Consider the following 22974-nt stretch of genomic DNA (forward strand, 5'->3'; position numbering starts at 1 on the left):
ACCAAAGGACAAGAAAAGACTCTGTATTAAAGTACAATTGTTATTGCATTTGATGGCGTAACCATGTAGAATCTTTAATGTGCTGAGATAACTGCATCTTTTCTGCCATCTTTGGACATATAATGTAGAGGACTTAATTGTGGCTGTTACCCAGGGTTCTTTCAACCCAAAGCTCTTGGTAACTTTACTCTGTGTGAGATGGCGTCAGGAAATAAATCAGGGGAGATACGGCTGTCAGACCGATAGATGGCTGGCACAAACAGGACAACACAAGTGTGCTTTCACGTAAAGCTAAACTTTATTAGTCTCAAGCACTCACACACGTCCACAACAAGATTAGTAAAACACCCCCAACCCTTGATAATTACCAAAGCTGAGTGTGGCTTTTGAGTGATACAGTGGCAGCCCATCTGCTGCTGGGGAAAACGATGCATCCAGATGGAGAGACTAGTCTCCAAGAGTCCCCAAATGAGTCCCCTTATTTATACATTAGTAATAGAATGACATGTCCCTTAAAGAAACATGTTAAGTAAGTAGTTTCAATGATCAAGCAAGAGGCTCCTTCTGATTATTGAATAACCAGGTGTGTTTTTTTCCAGAACTTGCAGCCTTGAGACCTCAATAGACATCCCTAGGGCATATCCTACTCTTTTAAAATGCATGTATCAGCAACTTCAACACAATTCTTATCAGGAAGGACGTGGGGTCAAGCTGTCCTTTCGGTGGTACCCTAAACCTCCCTCCCCTCCTGCCTTGGTCAAGCTGAGACTTGCTTTTAACAGTTTGCTGACTAGGCTGTCTTTAACAATAAGCCATAGTGGTTTCAGGCACTTTACTGGTTTGCCAAAGTCTCCCCATACAGTGGCCACTTCAGTGCATTTGCATGAAGGGCGAGAGAGAATTCCCTCAGCATACTCACACAGAAGGTAGTTGTGACTTGTCTGAAGGCCTGCAGAGAGCAAAAAGGGGGCAGATCTAGTGCTGTCTACCTCTAGATGCTTGTACATTTTTTAGCCCTTCCTGATTTAGAGTAGGACCAAGCATAGAAATATTATCACCAGAAGGTTTGTTTCTGAATGATTTACAAGACATGTTGAAATCATGCAAGAAACTCTGTTCTGTGAAGTTTAAAAATCTTATTTAGCCCACTGAGGTTCAGATAATTCCTTAGCAGCATCAGACATGCTGGGCATGTCCTATACAAACCCTCTAAGCACCGTAGGAGTTAAATAGTGGCCAAGCTGAAGTCAATGGGATGTTTTCCATTGCCTTTAACAGAGCCAGGATTTCCTCCTGTAAATCCAATACAGGCATCCTCAAAAACACTCACAACTTGGGTCTGGTCCTTCAATTCCTTTCTTTCTTGAGTTGTTTGTCTTTACTATTTGGGTATGCCCATATAATACACCAGTAACTGTTGTATCATCTGTATTTCAATAAATCTTGAGACAGACATTTTAAGAGAAGAAAAATGACAGGGGAATAGTAGTAGACAAAGGTGTCTGTTCTCTGAGTGATAGAAATTAGTGGTTTTGATGGACAGTATTTGAATGAACGGAAACATTACACTACTTAGTTGCTAGATGAATTTATTGTTTTCCTCCTTTCCCCTTTGTAAAGCATTTATTTTCACAGTTTAAATAACTGATATATGTTGTACTTGACAGCTTTTTCTTTGAACTAGAAAGGTTTGCATGAAAACTACAGAATGGAAGATTGGGTAAAATTATCCGAAGTTTATGGGAAATAGCTATTCTTTTTTTCATCTCAGCAGGGGCTGTTTTGGGGGACCTCAGAGATGAATCTGTCCTCCTTGAAATTCCTCCTCCAAACTCACTTCTTCAAAGCCTTCCACTACTGATCTCTCCAGTACAGTATATGTCTCCATTAGAGTGGCTGATGGTTGTTTGTATTGTGGTGGTCTGAATTTGATTGTAAATTCGTTGATCCAAGGACATTTACCACTGGTCTGTTTGTAAAGTGCCACAAATACTTACAGTAGTCTATAAATAATAATGAAAAAAGTAATAATGAAAAATTATTGGAATTTATTTATTGAGTTTATAGACTGGAATAGCAAGATATGTTAGGAATATGGTTTATCTAATTTACTGCCAATGCACTATTTAAATTGCTAAAATGATTTAGGAACAAAGTAAAATATCTTTTATAATCTTTTATCAAGGAAATGATATATGCACAGTACAAGGGAAAAGCAGCACACATGGCATTGTGCCTTATTCAGTGTGGTAAAATAGTGTGCAGCTGCTAAATAATATGGACGTTCCTAGCATGATCTTCTTAATATTTAATTCAATCCTCAGAATCTGTGTACCCTTTTTTTCATCCCTGACGCATCATATACTTTAACAGGGATAAATCAAAATGCTGTTTTATATTCTAATTTTTAACTGCTACTTTCTGTGAAAAAAGCAAAAATTGTAAATGATCTGCATTGCTCTTCTTGCCAAAATCCTTTTATCAGTAGAGGAGTTTTGAAAGTTTGTAGGGGGAGCATATGGATGAAGAGCTCAAATATACATAATATTTGCCTTGACACTAAATGAAAGGTCTTCTTTTCTATTAGTATTCTGTCCTAGTGATATGCAGGGCTGCCAGTGTTGAGGCCTACCAGAGGCTAATAAACCATGAAAAAAAAAATCTCACATTGTTTTGCTTTCATAAAAAGTCATTACAATATTAGACCAGATGACTCTCACGTTCTATTTGCTACAAAGTTTCAGCTACTTCTTCTTATTTATTATTTTAGTCCAAAAATGTTGCTATCATATTGGCTGAAAATGATTACTGTAAATAATAAGATGTAAAAAAGGAAAGTGATCAGTTGTGAATATGAAAGACACCTGCTTCATAACTTACCAATTGCTAAAGCAAGTTAATATTTGCTAGAAAAAATCACTGTCACACACAACTTAGGTTGTGAGCTCTTTGGGGCTGGGGCTATCTTCTTGCTCCGTATTGTACAGCACCTAGCACAACAGAGTCCTAGTCCATGATGGAGCGCCTATAAATACAAAAGACACATTATCATATAGTGCATTACTAGTCTCAGTGCTCTAGAAAATAGATTGAATCACAAAGTTTAAGGCCAGAAGGGACCACCAGATTATGGGCTAGTCTACACTAGAAGCACTACATCAGCGCAGCTACACTGCTGTAGCGTGTCTGGTGAAGACTCTCTAAGATGATGGAAGAGAGCTCTCCTGTTAGCTCCACCTCCACGAGAGGCAGTAGCTGTGTTGGTGGGAGAGTGTCTCCTGCCGACATAGCACTGTCCACGTCAGCGCTTAGGTTGATGTAACTTGCATTGCTCAGGCGGGTGGCTTTCTCATGCCCCTGAGCGATGTAAGTTATATCGACAAAAGTGGTTGCGGACACCTGCCCTATGTAGTATCACTTCCTCTCTATCACACCACCACCATTACCTGCACACTAAACCCAGAAATTAAAATGAGCCCAAATGAGATTTATTGTGTTGATGTTTATTATTACTAGAATTACAGCAGTGTCCAATAATAACCATTGTGTTATGTGCACTACAAACACACAAAACAAAAATGGTCCTTGATCCATAGAGGGTTGGGCGTTGTCATATCTCAGATATGTTGATTGTTGGTGGAACTAAGTCAGCAATGAAAAATCCTTTCCTTTGATATCTGGAAGTTAATGAGTTTCAGCCACATCCATGGCCCATTAAAATGCATCCCTTATTGATTCAGTCAGTAGTACAAATATCTAGGGTAGTATTTTTTTCATCTTGAATTGTCCAATAGTCTTCAAATATGAATTTTGACTTATACACTGTAGTCAGTTGTAAAATTCACCATTCATACTGTGTTACATAATTCACATGGTATTATTTCTTCTCCCTGGTTGAAAGACTTATTTAACTAGACAATACAGGGCCATTTGTGAATTGCAAATTCTGCAATTGAATATACAACTGACATTAACTATTTCATAAATGTAAGTCACACAAGTTCTATAAATTGCATAATTGCATCGTTTGTAGCAAAAATTGTACATTCAATTGTCATATTTGCTATTCTTATGATCTACAGACCATGAATGTTTCACTGAAGAAATTCACAAATTATTATTAGCAAGGGGTGAGTTTAAATGACTCCATTTATTTGTTGCGTTTGTTATTTGTTGTTTACTCAGTTCTTAAAGCCAAGAGGAAATAAGTCACAAACTGCTCTCAGTTACAGGAATGTAAATCCAAAATAATTCTATTGGTGTCACTGTAACCAGTATAAATCTGGAGTACCTCCAGTGACACCATGGAGTAACTCCAGATTGGCAGTGGTATACGTGATAGCAGGATTTCGCCCAAAGTGTTAAGATCTGTTCAGCACTCCTTGGTGTGTTTGAGGTGGTTACTGGATCTGTGAAGATAGGTGTGGTGATCTGTGGATTTCTTGTATATAGTTTTCTGTAGAGTTCCATTGCTGAAGCTGATTGTGGTGTCCAGGAAGTTGATGCTGGTGTAGGAGTGTTAGAGAGAGAGAGTTTAATGGACGGGGTGGTGGTTGTTGAAATTGTGGTGGAAATCTGTGAGGGAGTTTAGTCATTTGTCCAGAGGATGAAAATATCATCAGTGTATCTCAGGTATATCATTAATTTTTCTGGTGTGTTGGTCCAGAAACCCTTCTTCAATGTGGCCCGTGAAGATGTTGGCATATTGAGAAGCCATCCTAGTACCCAGGGCTGTTCCCATGGTTTGGACAAAGTGTTTGCTGTTGAATGTAAAATTGTTATGGGTGAGGATGAAATGGATGAGTTTGGACATGTGTTTGGGGCAGATATCTGGGTGTTGTTATCCATTGTCTTGTAGATATCTGAGGCAGTGCTGCCATCATCATGAGTGATGTTGGTGTATAGGGAAGTAAACTCTATGGTGGCAAGGATGGTATTCTGAGGGAGGGTGTTAATATTGCAGAATTTCTGGAGGAAGTTGCTTGTGTATTTACGGACTTCTTAAAAGAACCATTAAGCTCATAATTAGTCAGTTGAATTAGTTTTGGATTCAGCCAACAAAATGTTTATCTAGCTAAGAACCATAGGGCCAGCTGTCTAAAAGACAAGTTAGTCTGTACAAGAGCCAGCAGACAGATAGGGAAAGAGCCAAGTCTGTCAGTAGTCTAGTTAGCTTGAGAGTCTGTCAGCCAGTAAAGAAAAGAGCCATTTAGAACAGGAGCCATTACATTGTATTTTAGAGCCACCATCTTCATTCTGTAAAACCAGCAAAGAATCCTGTGGCACCTTATAGACTAACAGACGTTTTGGAGCATGAGCTTTCATGGGTGAATACCCACTTCGTCAGATGCATGTAGTGGAAATTTCCAGAGGCAGGTATATATATGCAAGCAAGCTAGAGATAACGAGGTTAGTTCAATCAGGGAGGATGAGGCCCTGTTCTAGCAGTTGAAGTGTGAAAGCCAAGGGAGGAGAAACTGGTTTTGTAGTTGGCAAGCCATTCAGAGTCTTTGTTTAATCCTGAACTGATGGTGTCAAATTTGCAGATGAACTGAAACTCAGCAGTTTCTCTTTGAAGTCTGGTCCTGAAGTTTTTTTGCTGCAGGATGACCACCTTAAGATCTGCTATAGTGTGGCCAGGGAGGTTGAAGTGTTCTCCTACAGATTTTTGTATATTGCCATTCCTAATATCTGATTTGTGTCCATTTATTCTTTTCCATAGAGACTGTCCAGTTTGGCCGATGTACATAGCAGAGGGGCATTGCTGGCATGTGATGGCGTATATTACATTGGTGGACGTGCAGGTGAATGAGCCGGTGATGGTGTGGCTGATCTGGTTAGGTCCTGTGATGGGCAGAGTTGGCATGTGGTTTGTTGCGTGGATTGGTTCCTGAGCTAGAGTTATTATGGTGTGGTGTGCAGTTACTGGTTAGAATATGTTTCAGATTGGCAGGTTGTCTGTGAGCGAGTACTGGCCTGCCACCCAAGGCCTGTGAAAGTGTGGGATCGTTGTCCAAGATGGGTTGTAGATCCCTGATGATGCATTGGAGGGGTTTTAGCTGGGGACTGTACGTGATGGCCAATGGAGTCCTGTTGGTTTCTTTCTTGGGTTTGTCTTGCAGTAGGAGGCTTCTGGATACATGTCTGGCTCTGTTGATCTGTTTTCTTATTTCCTCGTGCGGCTCATTCACCTGCACGTTCACCAATGTCAAACCAGCTATGTCAAAACCGAAGTTAAAAATTCAGCAATTCCAGAAAAAGTGTTATAAAGATACAGCAAATGCAGTTAGAAAAAAGTAAAAGGAAGTAAGGCCTCAGTTATCCAGAGATCAGCAGGATTCTTAGGACCTCTGGGAATAAATTAGCACTTCAGAATACAGAGAAGAAATTTGGGGTGGATTCCTTGTCCCTGTTGTAAACTAAAGAAAGTAATTATTCAAAGTTACATGTATTTCCCTAGTGATCTGGAATAGACTGTGTGCAGTATTGACACAAGCTATATTTAATGTAAGGTTACAAACCAACTTGTGAGAAAGATTTTAAAGTTAAGCCTGGCATTCCATCCTTAGTTCATTCCTTTCCATCTGAGTATTGAAGCATGCTCTGTATGGCAAAGAAAAATCATTGTGCAAAGGGCTCTAAAGTACTGTTGGTTTTAATTAAAGATTGGTAATGGCCTTTCTCTCTCTCTATAATAAATTTGCTTAGTCTCACTGACTTCTCATTAATGTAATATTGTTGCTATTAATTTCCTTTTTTTTAAGGGAGAAAAAACTCCCTGCTAGAGGGAGCTATACCAAGATTAAGCAACTCCCTGCCAGATTAAATAAGGATGGCCACTAACCTTATTGCTTCAAAACTAAAAGCAAACCCTATCTCCTCAATTTAGTCTTCCCATGGCATCTCCATGTTGGTACTAGTGCACTTGGCAGTGCAAAAGCAGATACAATATCAATACCATCAACAAAACAAAGCAAACTCTTTATTATTTAAATATTTGCTCATAGCACCAAGACCTACCAGTCTGGTACTCCTGCTGGCAGTTAAAATACATATTTTAAATGTGATATATCTTCATACCACATTTCATACATTTACTAAAAAAAATCTCCACCCAAACCAGCAACTGATAATTACCAATAACTTTTAAGCTTGCTCCCTACTGGCTGGGCTGGAAGCAAGAGAGTATCTTTGTCTTTTGCTTCTTGTAGGACTGATTGCAATACCGTAGTAATAGATGCTCTAATAACCACCTTCACAGAATGGTATAGGAGGATGGATTGTGCTAATAGCTGTTTATTAACTAAATAGATCATTATGGGAATACTTTCAATGTTCTAGAATATCAAAGGCCGTGACCCAGCTAGCACCTCTGCACAAATAGGCCCCTCGTGCTGGCGTGGAGTCTCTTTGCAGAGAGTAGAGCTTAGTATGAGCAGGGCAAGCTCCATTCTTCGGTGGCAATTGGGCGGCAGGTCCTATCCTCCGAGAGGGACTGAGGGACCTGCCGCTGAATTGCCGCTGAAGAGCTGGACGTGCTGCACCTTTCCGTTGGCAGCCCCAGGCACCTGCTTGCTGCGCTGGTGCCTGGAGCCGGCCCTGAGTATGAGTGCAGGAGTCTGCTGTATAGAACTACTTCCAGGGTGAAGGTCAAAGGTAACAAAGGTCCAATTCTGAAACTTGTGAATCTAAAATAGTGTGCCCACATCCACATGTAAATGGGCTGATTAGTTCTTAGGCACCCTAATATCTATTTTAACTGCCAGCAGGAGTGCCAGATTGGTGGGTCTTGGTGCCATGAGCAAATATTTAAATAATAAAGAGTTTGCCTTGTTTTGTTGATGGTATTGATATTATATCTGCTTTTGCACTGTCAAGTGCACTAGTATCAACATTTTCTTAACCTGATTAGTATTTTTTCCTGGAGGGAAACATTAAAAAAATCCGAAAGCATCATGTTGCACTTTGACTTTTACTTCACATTACTGTTCAGCACTAGAGTTTCCTGGATGACCTCTCCACTGTTTTCCCCAGGGCTAGGGAAATGTTAGAGGTACCATTTTCCCTTCAATTATTGAGCTTTACTGCAATGTGGGAATTTTTTTTTGGTCCTCTATTCTGCTGCTTTCTCCTCTTTCCCCTTTTTCCACCCTGCAGGTGGAATATTATTAAAAACAAGATTTTAGTTCTGTTCCATAGCTCTTGAATTTGTCTTATTCAATAATGTTACTTTTGTCATCAATATCTCACTTTTCCTTTTATTAGCAGAGTACTTTATTGAAACCTTATTAGTGTGTTTCTATTCTTAGCCGGAAATAAAACTCCTGGCTGTGATCTTCTGTACTGGACTGAAAACTCTGAAGGAAAACCCAGGTATTGGAGGAAGTGGTGGTAGATACTTTTTACTCTGAGTAAATATATTGCCAATGACATGAAATACCACTCATAATAATGAGCTTGTTACAGAGCCTGATCCAATGACCATTGAAGTCAATAGCACATTATAGCCAGAGATCTCCTAGTGGTTCATATAGGCAGGTAAGTTCTAGCAGAACCATTTTACAGATGAGGAAACTGAGGGGACATGCCTAAGGTCACACACACACAAATTGTCAGAGCCAGGAATAGAACCTATCCACTAGACAACACCATCTCCAGTGTCTGTAACAGCCCTGATGATGCTAGAGGTGCCAGCTTTCAAGTGAAATATGAAACTGAAGTTAGATGTCTCACTATTTGTTCACAGAATGACAGTAACTGATAAGGGCTTTAAAGTCAATTATTAGTATTTTTCTTATTTGGAATTTACTGTGCAAATTGAGAGACAGTTTTAGTCATATTTTGTTATATTTTTTGGATGATTCTTCCAGAATAGATTATGTGAGCTGAAGTACTTTGTTTATTAAAAGTTTGATTTTTAAACAAGTTAGGCATATAGCTGTGCATGCAAAAAGTATATCTAATTATGTTCCTAATTTGCATTCATATTTACTACAATTAAGTAGTGAAATTAGATTGCTGTGCACACAAATGGCCATAATTAGTTATCTTCATGATCAGCTACTGATTTTCATGTGCAATCAAGATACTTGCACGCACAAAATATGTGCACAATTAAAAAAAAATATAAACCAGTAAGGCCTGCTTTTCAGCATGGGTGGAGTTTGGGATTGCCCTCCTGCAACTATATACACTGTTAGTGTGGGGGGCCTAATTTAAAGGTTCAGCTGCCCCCTGTACAGCTTGAGTCAATCCCCCACCCCGGGTAGGCCCCCTCCCACCCTCAGGGCATGTGGTGCTGCCATGTCTGACTGGGAAGTGGTCAGTGATGAAGAGTCTCATGCCAGGAGCCAGCCAGCAGCCCCCCCCGCAGGCGGAGTGGTGTCAGGTGCCAGAAAGTGAAGCAGAGCCATCAGGTAGAGGGTGAGGAGAAGAGGCAGGCTCCAAGAGGTGGCAGCTCCCAGCGCAGCTGGAGGAGGCTGGAGGGTTCATGGCCATTCCTGCTCTGAGCCGCCACACCTCGTGATCTGTGGCTATTGGCTCCCCTGAAGTATGGGCCCCAGGGACCAGGGCTCAGCGGTGCTGCTCTGTTTCCACCTGGACAATGCTGTGATCAGGTAATGGCTGGACCTGGCCTGAGTGCCTGCCTCTGCCTGGCACTGGCAGCCAGGGTCCCCAGGCCCTTCCCTCATTCCTGGGCAAGGGTGCCTGTGAGGCATCCCAGGGTGCTAGGTGGGTGACTGGGGCAGAGCTACCAGGTGATGAACTCAAGGCACTCAGTGGGCTTCTGAGGTGGAGGGTGTCAGTGGGGGCTGGCTGTGGCAGTGGCCTGACCCCTTTGCCCTTTTGCTTGCCCTGGTCCCTGCCGAACTGTGGGGCCACGCATGCCCTGTGGTGCCCCCCTCCTGGGTGGATGCGTGGGAGCCCGAGGAGGCCAGGCTGCATGCTTGGCAGCTCCTTGCCTGATTTCCCATTTAATTAGCCTGAAGGGATGATCACTTGCTTGCCTGGTGGACGAAGTGGGAGGGGGCACTATCAAACTGTGTACATTGATGAGCAGGGGACACAATTTAAAGGTTTGGCCATCGACTGAACAGCTCGAGTCATAGTCCCACCCAGGCAATGACCGCCCCTTGCCCTCAGTGTCCTCTTCTGAAAAGCAGCGGTGCCTCTCTGCAGTGCCCTGTTGTTGCTCCTGCCACTCCCCACAGGATGCAGCTTGTAGCAAAGCTTGTCCGGTCTCCATGGTCCCTTGACTGTCTTGGCTCTGCCAGCTGCTGTGCAGGGAGGGGGCCTGGTGTACCATGTGACTGAGCATGGGGCCAGCTCTAAATCAGCAGAAAAACCCATACACAGTAGTGAGGCAGCCCCACCCCGAGCCCCTGAGGCTGCATGGTTTCCAGCCACGTCTTTTGAAGCCCCACCCCCCCAGCTGAGGGCTCCTGTGCATTAACCAAACCATGGTCCTGGTTAGATCCTGCTCTGGTCCATGTGTGAGACTTGAATAAACACCGGGGCAGGTGCCTGGCCCCACAGACCAATGGCTACCCCATGGCAGGTCCATCTTTGCAAGCCTTGGGTAGGCATGGAATTCACACCCCCAAGCACAGCCCCATTGGCCTGGCTGGAGCTGTCCCCGTCCCAATATAGAAGGTAAATTATGTCTATGCTTTTCAGACCAACCTTAACCCAGCTTCTCTTTTTGTGACTGCATGTCTCTATCTGATTAGGTATTTATACATCCAATGTGAGAGATGCTAAATCTGAAAATTGTGGTTGCAAAATTGAGCCTCCAAATATTTGTGCCTGCAAGTTGCAGGCTCAGAAAAGGAAAATGAAACCAACTTTTTAAAAGTTGGATCATATTTTATCTTCCTCGCTCTCTTATTTCTCATGATGGCTTTACTTATGTTGACCAGTACAATAAACAAGGTTTCATTTCTCTCCTCCCTTTTTCCTATTTCTGATCTCTTCACTTGAGCTGGTCAAAATTTTCTCAATTTGATTTTTTCCAATGGAAATTATTGTCAACATTTTTTGATTTTCAATGGAAAAAATGAAGACATTTTAATATTTTTTTCAATATTTGGAAATTTTTGATGGAATTTTCAGACTTTCCAAAATTTTGAAATTTCAGAATTTAAAAATAGTATTCTTTTTGAAAAAAAATCACAACTTTTTCACTATATTTTTTACTAGTTCTGTATACTCCTGAACTACAACATTGTTTTTGGCATGAAATTGATAACTTTTTCATGGGACTGGTGAAATGGTGTGGAATAAAATTGTAATTTTTTTTGCATGTACATAATTTCACAATTTTTTTTTTTACTGCTTTGACACAGCACTAGTATTTGGCAAAAGAATCCACTACACAGATGTTGCCATGTAAGAACATTTTAGCTGCAGACTTTCCACATAAACAGCAATATTTTGGTATGAGTCTTCTTCATCTCTTTTCGTTTTTGTCTCTTACTGCTTCTGGCTCTTCACAGTTTGACTGTCCTATTCATCTCTGTCAGTGTCCCATTAAGGAGAAGGTATCCACATGCAGTTTGAAAACAATAACACTAAGACTTCTTTAAATCTGAGTCCTGCTTTCCGGAGTTTATGACAAATGACATTTATTCTGGATGCCACTGATCTGGAGATATATATTGTCATCAAATTTGAAATAGTTGTCACAATAGTGTGGCACTGCTATGGGCACCCGCATGGCCCCACAATATGCCAATATCTTTATGGCCGACCTGGAACAACGCTTCCTCAGCTCTCATCCACTCACGCCCCTTCTCTACCTACGCTACATTGATGACATCTTCATCATCTGGACCCATGGGAAGGAGACTCTGGAAAAATTCCACCACGATTTCAACAGCTTCCACCCCACCATCAACCTCAGCCTGGACCAATCTACACAGGAGGTCCACTTTCTTGACACCACAGTGCAAATAAGTGATGGTCACATTAACACCACCGTATATCGAAAACCTATCGACCGCTATGCCTACCTTCATGCCTCCAGCTTCCATCCCGGACACATCACACGATCCATAGTCTACAGCCAACCGCATCTGCTCTAACCCCTCAGGCAGAGACCAACACCTACAAAATCTCCACCAAGCATTCTCAAAACTACAATACCCGCACGAGGAAATAAGGAAACAGATCAACAGAGCCAGACGTGTACCCAGAAGCCTCCTACTGCAAGACAAACCCAAGAAAGAAACCAACAGGACTCCACTGGCCATCACATACAGCCCCCAGCTAAAACCCCTCCAACGCATCATCAAGGATCTACAACCCATCCTGGACAATGATCCCACACTTTCACAGGCCTTGGGTGGCAGGCCAGTCCTTGCCCACAGACAACCTGCCAATCTGAAACATATTCTCACCAGTAACTGCACACCGCACCATAATAACTCTAGCTCAGGAACCAATCTATGCAACAAACCTCGATGCAAACTCTGCCCACATATCTACACCAGCGACACCATCACAGGACCTAACCAGATCAGCCACACCATCACTGGTTCATTCACCTGCACATCCACCAATGTAATATACGCCATCATATGCCAGCAAGGCCCCTCTGCTATGTACATCGGCCAAACTGGACAATCTCTACGGAAAAGGATAAATGGACACAAATCAGACATTAGGAATGGCAATATACAAAAACCTGTAGGAGAGCACTTCAACCTCCCTGGCCACACTATTGCAGACCTTAAGGTGGCCATCCTGCAGCAAAAAAACTTCAGGACCAGACTTCAAAGAGAAACTGCTGAGCTTCAGTTCATCTGCAAATTTGACACCATCAGCTCAGGATTGAACAAAGACTGTGAATGGCTTGCCAACTACAGAACCAGTTTCTCCTCTCTTGGTTTTCACACCTCAACTGCTAGAACAGGGCCTCATCCTCCCTGATTGAACTGACCTCGTTATCTCTAGCTTGCTTGCTAGCATATATATATATACCTGCCCCTGGAAATTTCCACCACATGCATCTGAAGAAGTGGGTATTCATCCACGAAAGCTCATGCTCCAAAATGTCTGTTAGTCTTCTATAAGGTGCCACAGGATTCTTTGCTGCTATTAAAGTTCAGGAGTCTAAATTCTAAGCATTTTATATGCTCATGGCTTTTCTAAGACTTTGCAAACAATCATGGCCTTAATGTCCCATAGACTTCAATACACCCAGTGTGTCTTCCTAAAACACTGCTCCACCGTGTTTGCCCTGAGAAGACCTTAAGGTTCAGCAGATGGTGAGTTTTTCAGACTTAGGAAGGTTTCTCAGCAACTCCTTCTTAAGACTCCTGAAAGACTTCTTGCTTCTTGAATCCTTTTATCATTTGTCTTTTTGTCACAAGATGGTAGCCACCTTCTGCTTGCAAACTGAGCTGAGCCAACAGCTGAACTGTCAGTTTCCCAAGCATCCTGCTCAACACAATGGCATCAAATCTTCCACTGACATGTGAGTCAAAATCCCATCTAAGGGTTTCCTGCATTTAGGAGACAGGAAAGTTGGAGCCAGACAAAATATTATTACTGAACAAGAAAGGAATGGATACTATTGTTATTTAACAATTTGATTAAAGACTGGTGTGCTACCGTAATGGTAAGTTCATAGAAATATGCTGTACCTATATCTCAGAATAGTTCTATATTACCCAATAAACAATGGCCACTGTTTGTTTGCTGTTGTTAGGAAGAAAATCTAGTATATCATGTTCAGCTTTTAGGACTGCACCTTTTTTTAACCAATGGCCAGAACAGATAGAGAGGGTCGTGCAACTGGAATTTCAATGGACCATTGCTGTTTGCTGGAGGAAACTACAAGGAAATATGTGCTCCAGAAAACAAAACCCAGCCAGGTTTAAAACAACCTTGAAATAGGGAATCCGAGGAAATGCCACTTGCCTACTCCTCCAACATCCTGTGTTCATCCTTTCAGGATACCCTAAAAAGAAACACCCTTCGACTCATATGCAGAGTCTCCTACAAAAACGTTACCAAAAGGAGCCGCTTGGCAGCGCCGTCAAGTAAAATCCAGGGCCGTTAATCTTCAGAGATGGGAAGTCCAAGAGAATATGTTCATTTTCTAGCCCCTCATTGGTCAGCGTTTGTTTTGGAGTAGGGCTGCATTCCTACACAGGCTGCGATGAAGAAGAGTGAGGACATCTGCCTGGTGTGACCGGCAGAAGTATGCGCTGCAGGATGTTCCAGTTAAAATCAAATCATGCCATTGTGCTATAAATTCACAGCAGCATTAGACCATTGTTCTGGCAGATCCCCCCTTCTCTGGAAGTTGTATTCCAGGAAGCTTTTCATCGTCTTTGAGGTCAATACTTCTCCTTTTTTCCCTTTGAAAGCAATAAACCAACAACAAAACGTTGCATGTATTCAAGGGGTGTAAAATGTTTATTATTTTTTCCTAGGCTCTTGAAAGAAGTTACGTCTGGGACAAGTGTGTATGTGGGGGGAGTAGGGGGTGTATGACTGTAGTCTCAGGCTCTCTGTTCTGAGAGGGGATAGCTGGGCAGGGTTATTATGACATAACTCTTCTGGGAATTGTGGCTAAGAGAGAGAAAACTCCCCTTTGCGAGCGCCCCGGCAGTGATATGACACCGAATCTTGGCCAGCGGTGGGGCTAAGCGCCCACCTCTGGAATCAACAGCCCAGTTCTGCCTCCAGCCGGACAAGAGGGGGCGAGCGGGATCGGACAGAGGGAATCATGGCCACGGCAAATGTTTTTATTTCTTCCTGATCTCTCGCGCTTCTCTCGCTCATCAATAATTCACCTTAGGGCTTTTTTTTTTTTAGATGTAGAGGGGGGGAGTCAAAGGGGGGGCACTGGGAAGCGCGGATGTTTGTTTGCTTTTGTGGGGTATTTTCAGGAGATCGTTAAAGGACAAAGGGGGTTTTGTTTTCTAAAAAGGCAGCTGGGAAGACTTTGACTTTCCCCCTCGGATTGCTGGAAGCGCGCGTGCGAAGCTGCTGCTGCTGCGGGTTGTTTTCCCTGCTGCTGCTGCTGCTGCTGCTGGATTTGGGGAGAGGTGGAAGGAGAGGCTGGGGCGCTACACGCTGCCTGGCGACGGTGCTGAACATGGGCGCTTCAAGCAGGGCGCTGTCCATGGTCCCTACCGTGATTCTCGCCCTGGCTCTCCCCAGCCTGCCGGTCTGGGCGCAGAACGACACGGAGCCCATCGTCCTGGAAGGGAAATGCCTGGTGGTTTGTGACTCCAACCCGGCCACCGATGCCAAGGGCTCGTCCTCCTCTCCCTTGGGGATCTCCGTGCGGGCTGCCAACTCGAAGGTCGCCTTCTCGGCCGTGAGGAGCACCAACCACGAGCCCTCGGAAATGAGCAACAAAACCCGGATCATCTACTTCGACCAGGTAAAGAAAATTCGCCCCGCATTGTGCTTTTGGGGCGTGCGTGATTTGAATCGATCCAACACAAGCGGGCGACGGGAGGAGAGGCGTTAGGGAACCCGGGTTTGCCCAAGTGTTAGGGAGACATTTCTTCAGGATGCCCCCACTTCTCTGGCCAGGGGACTTGCCATCCAGCCGGGAGCCAGGCTTAGATAACGGGGCTAATCAACAGGTGTGAGCAAAGCTGCGAGCTTGTTAAAACCCAGGGTCCCCGCTGAAAGGGAGCGGCTGGAAAGTTACTCAGAGGCAGGCTTGGCCATTGCTGGGTATTTCAGAGCTGCACTTTCCAGGTCTCCAACACTCACTGGAGTCTGATATTTTAGTCAGCTCACCAGCTCGAGACTGGCTTCACCGAAATGCCAGCAGGGCACACACCAGGCAGGAGTATTCTCGCTTCGCTCTGAAGTCCAGAGCAGCACCCAAGTCTAATTCGCATCCAGCCTTCAAGTACTTTAAGAAAGTTGCATGCATCTAAAGGCTCGACTGAGGGCAATTTAGACAAGCAGCAGGTTTTCAGGTAGCTCAGGATGGGAACAGAGACTTTATTTACATTTAAAAAAAGTCTTCAGCTCCCATTGTTTATGTGGACACTCTTCAAACGGTATCATCCTGTGGTATTTCAGTGAAGTTTCTGAAACGTCCTTTCATTTAGTGCTGTAAAGCCGGAAGGGAGTATTCAAGGAGACTGTGAGCTACCCTGAGGTTTGCAGCCTATCTCCAGCTTCAATAACTACCAGAGTAGCTTTTTGGTCCCCTTATATCAGAATACACATGTGCAGTATAGAAGGTGGAAAGGAAAATCAGTGCCACTAATTTATCATTTTTATGGATTACATTTAGTTAATCCTGAAAACACAGGGTACATATATAGTTTTCCAAAAGACCTATCACATCTTAGTTGTATCAGTACAATATTAAAAATCCTTTGTCTGAATTTTTAAATATTTTAAAACCCCCTAATGTATCAACCCCCCCTTCCCCAGTCAAACACATAACCTCAGTGGATGAACAGTCTTTGCAGACAAAATAAAATCATCTTTGCAAAACATTCCTCTTAAATTAAAACCCCCCAAGCCCCAAAACATTGTGGGGTTTTTGGTTTAAAAGAGATCATGCTCTTCTTCTAGAACCGTTATGTTAGTTATACAGGAGAAGGGAGGTCTCCTTCACAGAAATGAATAAGTATCTTAGGATAAATGATAAATATAGCTGAGATAGACATAGTCATTATGGGAAGTCAACTCCACTCTGAAATTTACATTAAGTCTTGTGAGCTGCCTTACCCACTCTGTAACAAGAAAGACTAATTTCAGCCCTTGGATATTATATAAAATAGCTAATGAAGCCTAGCTAGTTTCTTGGAATGATTAACTGCATGTTAATTGATCCCACTAAATTACTCTTTTTAAGGTTCAGAGACTCCTATACTCAGCCTAGAGAATGGCAATCAGTAGGCTTTTCTGCACGAAAGTAGAGACAAAATGTGCTTAGAATTCTTGAGTTTATTCACCACATTGTCAATAATCTTTTCAGGATATAGGAAGACCTATGGGGATGTGTAGGAGACTTGGAAATGTGCAAAGCACCCAAGAGTTAGCCCTTTATGTGAAAGGAAAGACAGGGAGAGTTTAAAAGGTGTTTTCTCAGATGCAGCTGATGCACCCAAAGTTTCAACATTGTTTCATTAATTCCTGGGAATTAGTTCACAAAATTTCAAATGATTTTTTCCCTCTAAAATCCGTAACTTGTAATACTACTATTTTCATCTCAGTCATACCTATGAATACACACACACCTGTGCTCCTGTTTCGTCTACCAGCCTGGTGCTAGAGCAGATCCAAAATAATTGAGACTGAGAGTTATTTTCCTTACTGTATCATATCAAGATACATCACTTAGGGTAATTTAGAATGCTAGAATTAAGCAAACTTCCTGGTTATTCCTGCTGACTCTGGGAAGTGTGTTTCTTGAAGAGAACTTGAAAATATGAATTAAAATAAAGGATAAATAATTCAGAAGAAAGAAGACACTTCGATATAGAAGATATTTAACGTGTGAAGGCTGTAGTTGTTTAATGTCTTTTCCTTGGTTACTTGCCTTGAGTCATTTAAGAAAGTCTAAGTTGTTAGAAAAGTGTTTACAGTTAGAGAGAGCAGAAGAGAGAAATAGCAAATATTTGTAAATCCAGGGTTGTTTGAAATAGGTAGGTCAGGTGTTTTGGCAACTCAATCCACCTTCAACCCAGTGTCATGAATGATGTCATTCATATATGTGCTACCTCATAGCTTGATACTTTCAGGGATGATGACATTGCCTTGACCAGTACTGATTGGCCAGTGCTAATACGTTACGTCTGCAATTATTGGTGTTTTGAGTAGGTATTGTAGGATTAATAGGAAGATATGCTATCGCCCTAATACCTACTATATCCACAGATAGGTCTAATATTTGGAGATATCTATAGACAGTCAAGTTGGACAGGTATTTCTATGCTAGTTGATTTTTACTAAACTTGTACTGATAAATATGACTTGCAAATGAAACCAAACCATAATTTTATATTCCATATTTTAATGTCAGTGAATATAGGAATAAAAACAGAATTCTGTAAGTCATGCAGTTAAGTGGAGAAAAATGTGTTTGGATGTCTTGCTCTTTTATATTTAATAATTGCATTAATTCCCATTATGTATTTTTATTTGTAGATCCTAGTAAATGTGGGCAATTTTTTCACATTGGAGTCTGTCTTTGTAGCACCAAGAAAAGGAATTTACAGTTTCAGTTTTCATGTAATTAAAGTCTATCAGAGTCAAACAATCCAGGTACGTTGATTTACCATGAGAAATGTATATGTAAATTGTTTACATTCTAAAAGGAGAATAATATTGTGACTAAACAAAATATCATTACACATGGGTCACATAAAAAGAGCATTTTTTGGTTCCTTTAGAAGCCCAGTGACTTTACTGTATTACATTCCTTAATTGTACAGTATAGTATATACCATTGAAATGAACGGATATAAAAAATGTAGGGCCAGATTCTCAGCTGATGTAAACCTTCATAGCTCCATTGCTCTGTTCATTCACACCAGATGAAGATCTGGGCTAGACTGTTTAAAATAATAAAGGTCACCTATGAAAAATACACTTTTTAATTTAACTCAGTTGAGTGAATCCCTCATAACAATCTTACATTGCTAGTTAGAAACTAGGTGAAATCCATTGTAATGATGTCTAGCTTTCTGGGGACACATTCTGTATAAATAAATCATTTTCATTATTGGTAATTTTTTTCTAACGTGAACCTCTAGAAACCACATGATGACATCAGGTAGCTGTTTAAAAAATGGCCTTATTGTGGGCCAGGACTATTTAACTTGATTTCACTGGGCCACTACTATAACATTATAAATCTTCAGTGACGATGGTGATGGTGGTGGCTGTCTTAGAGGGGTTTGCTATTATTTTACTGTGTTATGTTGGAAAAACACAAAAAACTATGCTTTACTTTGCAGTTCAATAGCAATGTTGAGCTCATAGTCTGACATACACACGAGCCCTGAGAACCAACCTCTAGGATCATGAAGCTCCTCCCATTAAGCCAAGACTTAACTCCCAAAGGGTGAAATTCACCCAACGGTCAGAGCTGGTATGCTGGAATAGTGGCTGAAGCTTCCATTGAGACCACTGGATCCATGGAAAACATGATCTGTGGTTTCTCTTTGATCTGCCTCTTTTCTAACTCTGGTCTTCCCTGAACATGGCTTTTGTACTGGCCTATGTGAGAGTGGGTATATGATGCACAGGCACCAGGGTGGTTGCTCTATCTGTGGGCTGCCAGTATATCCTCTGTGCAGGGTTCAATGGAGCAAATTGGTGCAAGAATCCTCTGCATCATAAGTGAATTTCATCCTAAAGATATGAAGTGAAATCTTGGCCTCCACTGAAGTAAATGGCAAAACTCCCATTGACATCAGTGGGGTCAGCATTTCATCCATAATCTATTTAAAGGCTATATAGTTAGCTCATACTTTTGTTCTTTCTATCCTATTAAATGTGCATTTGATGGAAGATTAAATGTATTCTAGAAACACTGTGCCATTAATCTTCTCTGTGTTAACACACCTGTTGGCAAAGGAGGAGATAATATGTGAATTTTGTTATGCGACAATGCAGGGCCAATTACAGCATGGTTTTCCATGGAATTTCAGCTCACATTTCCATGTTTTTTCATGTATTTGGGCTAAAATGCTCAGAACTGTGGGCTTCAGGCCTGCAACTGAATGTGAAACACAACAAAATTATGTATTTAGGAGTAATTTCTGAAGCCAAGATTTTCAAAAGTGCCTAAAGATTTTGAGTGCCTCAATTTTTGGATGCTCAACCTGAAACCCCTTGAAACTCTCCCAGTCTCTGAAAATTATATCCCAAAGCGAAGGCACCCCAACTCACTAGTCACTTTGAAAATATCTGTTTTATCACTTAAAAATAATGTTATGATGTTTGCATGGATAGGGCCTGATTCTTCTCTCATTTCCATGGGTTTAGATCAGGAATTGCTCCATTAAATCCAGTGGACATATACCCATGTAAGTGTGAGTAGTACAGGTCCAAAGTTTGCATCTTTTGCGTAGCTGCCTTTTTAGTTCTATTTAATTAAATACAACAGACTCTCTCAATCAGGTTGTACTGGTAAATGGCCTTCCATTCTTAAGCCAGTAATAATGCTAGCATCTAAGTCAACTGTTGAACTTCAGCAAACCCTTCATGTTAAAAGTCCAAATAATTGGAAAGAGGTTTCTCTCCAGTGGGATAGGGACCAAGCCTGCTATTTCTCCAGTACTGTGACAAGGACACCCATGAGATGCCCAACATTGGAGCTGGTGCACAGAGAATAAGATAGTAGCAGGCAACAGGCAGTGATCAAACTGTTCATGCACTTTTTGCATGTATCACAGCTAAGGAGGGATTGGAAGCTATTGAGTGGCACTAACAGACGAAACCAGTTTGAGTCTCAGACCCACGCAGACTTGAACAACACTAAATCACTGGAATGCTTCCCACATAACTGGAATTACCACGTCCTGAAACATCTGTTAGTGCCATTAAGTATCATTAGAGTGAAACTGGTTCCCTGGAGACATCTGATTAAGTGGATTTCTAAGATAAACAAATCCCAATTAAGGGCCAGATTCTGCTGCCTTACTCTACAAATTTAATTAAAATTAATGGGAGTTCTCACCAGTTGGGAATGCTTAATATGAACAATGGTTTCATAGTCTATCCCTCTGTGACTGCATTACAGTCAAGGCTTCTAAGAAATGTTTGGTAACTAATTTTTAGCAAAAAAATAAATTTCACCAATTTATTTAAAAGTTAGAAAATATTTGTATTTTTCCCCCCATTTTCTGACCAGCTCTGTGAGTCTCTTTGCATCTGAGTGGGTTCAGAAGCCTAGACATTTGTGCATGACAAAGGTTTGAATAGAATCATTATTGAAATACAGTGGAGTGGCATATAAAAATGATGATTTCTTCTAGATTTTAAAACCAAATTGCAGTCAAAAACTGAAGAGCAATATATTGTGATTACAGTGGGAGTCCCACTGAAAAATCCCACTAGGCCCCTTTCTGCATCTTTGTGTACTTAAATATTTTGAAAATATGCCTCCTTTACTGATGTGTACATGCAGTTAGACATCTAAATGACCTATGCAATTCAGGCATGCAAAGAGGGCTAAGTTGATGCAAGTGTCTTACAGCTTCATCTTGCCAGATCATTATCAGTGGATGGGAAGCTCCTAGATGCCTTTAAAATATTAAAGCTTGTATATAATCATGAATGGAAAATCACATTACTTAGAGGAACTAGAATATTAGCTGAGCCAAAGCCCATTGACAGCATCCCATTGACTCCAATGAGCCTGCAATAGGCACATAAACAATAATACACTTGATAACAGAGCAAACAGTCATATTAACCTTAATTACTCATTTGAAAGGAAATAATGTATTCATGCTATACAATGGGATTTTAACCCAGGCCCCACCATCCTTTAGATACTTGGTATTGTAGATGTTTCTCTGTTAACTACAACTTTTCAGTGGGTTTTTTTCTTGTAGGTTAATCTAATGCTAAATGGAAAACCAGTAATTTCTGCCTTTGCTGGGGACAAAGATGTCACTCGTGAAGCTGCAACTAATGGAGTCCTGCTCTATCTAGACAAGGAGGATAAGGTTTACCTGAAACTAGAGAAAGGTAATCTAGTTGGTGGATGGCAGTACTCTACATTTTCTGGGTTTCTGGTCTTCCCACTGTAAAAGTCAACTTCCCTGTGACATCCATCCAGGTGTGGACCACTCATTGCCTCTGTTATTTGAAGATCATTTTTATCATCATTGGGATTGATGTTTCTTTATTGGTTTCTCATGGGTGAATATGGATTCTATTTATGGATTTTGGCCCTATCTGAACTACTATGAAGTTTCACAGAACTTTGTGTGTTTAAATACAGTATATTTGGATTAAGACTTAAAGCAGACCATAAATATCTATGCTTAATGTTACAGTCTAAAGCTGCCTGCAAGATTTATTCAGATTTCATTTACTGGACTTATTGGATTCGTGGGAGAAGTGGATTTTCTTTTCTTTTTAAAAGACTGGCAACTGGGTCTATAATTTAGGAAATTTGATTTCAGACTTCAATCAAGAGTTAGCGTGTTGCTGCCAAAGAACTGTATATTGATATATTTGGTTATACATATTTTTGTTCTTTTGGACACTATAGACATAATTTATTCAATTTTCTTGAGACAGATAATTATTATTATTGATTAGTGATTGACTTTATTTCTCCTCTACATGTAGTTGGTTGGATGGTTCAACAATATATTTACTCCCAGTCAATGATCATAATGAAGACCCCCCTACTGAAAGCTAAGAAGTTGTACATTAATTGGACATGCAGTGCAGATTATAATACTAAAAAAGTGCTTATCAGGGTTAAAAGTGATCAGTCTAGCATATCTCTGCAAAACAGCTTTGCCCAGCAGGAAAGCTCACATTTGTCCTTCAACTTTAATTAACATGATTGATAATATCCACTTTATTAAAAACCGAAGGGAGGCCTTCTTTAGACATAACCACTTTATTAGCTGGAGATGAGACCCCTTGTTTTTAATTATGTCTATTTTTCAAGTCTTCTGTTGTGTCAAAGGTATCATCTGTCTTTGCCTTAACGCCACAAATGTGTATATAATTATAAATCATCTGTTTAGCAAATATTCAATCCAAATAGCTGGTACCTAACTTTTTTGTCTTTTTGTACAGGTCGTATGAATTCATAGATTTATTTATTATGTTGCATTACATAATAAAAGTTAATATATTAGCTGGATTTTTTTTGGCCATTGGGTTTTCAAACGATGATGCTCACATGCTGTCTTTGATTAGTTTTAATTATTATATGCAAAGTTAAGCTTTTTGGAGTCACAGAAGGTGGGTAAGCTTCCAAGCTTTGCCTGGCAGAATCCTAAA

General features: G+C 41.2%; 1 protein-coding gene across 1 annotated transcript; it reads left to right on the forward strand.

Moving 5' to 3' along the window:
* The first annotated feature begins 13373 nt into the window (after positions 1 to 13373).
* Positions 13374 to 22765, forward strand: CBLN4 (cerebellin 4 precursor). The gene is made up of 4 exons (XM_030533561.1): positions 13374 to 13477; positions 14914 to 15400; positions 18142 to 18258; positions 21561 to 22765. The coding sequence occupies exons 1-4, from the start codon at positions 13374 to 13376 to the stop codon at positions 21756 to 21758; spliced, it is 906 nt and encodes a 301-aa protein (XP_030389421.1). The 3' UTR covers positions 21759 to 22765.
* The last annotated feature ends 209 nt before the right edge of the window (positions 22766 to 22974 follow it).

The sequence above is a fragment of the Gopherus evgoodei genome, chromosome 14, assembly GCF_007399415.2.
Source record: "Gopherus evgoodei ecotype Sinaloan lineage chromosome 14, rGopEvg1_v1.p, whole genome shotgun sequence".
NCBI lineage: Eukaryota > Metazoa > Chordata > Testudines > Testudinidae > Gopherus > Gopherus evgoodei.

What these genes read in the sequence shown, in the direction of transcription:
- CBLN4 (XM_030533561.1), top strand. Translation starts at nt 13,374, where the DNA reads ATGGTAGCCACCTTCTGCTTGCAAACTGAGCTGAGCCAACAGCTGAAC. An exon ending in ATCAAATCTTCCACTGACAT is followed by an intron (nt 13,478 to 14,913) that starts GTGAGTCAAAAT and finishes AGATCGTTAAAG; the next exon opens with GACAAAGGGGGTTTTGTTTT. An exon ending in GGATCATCTACTTCGACCAG is followed by an intron (nt 15,401 to 18,141) that starts GTAAAGAAAATT and finishes TTTTATTTGTAG; the next exon opens with ATCCTAGTAAATGTGGGCAA.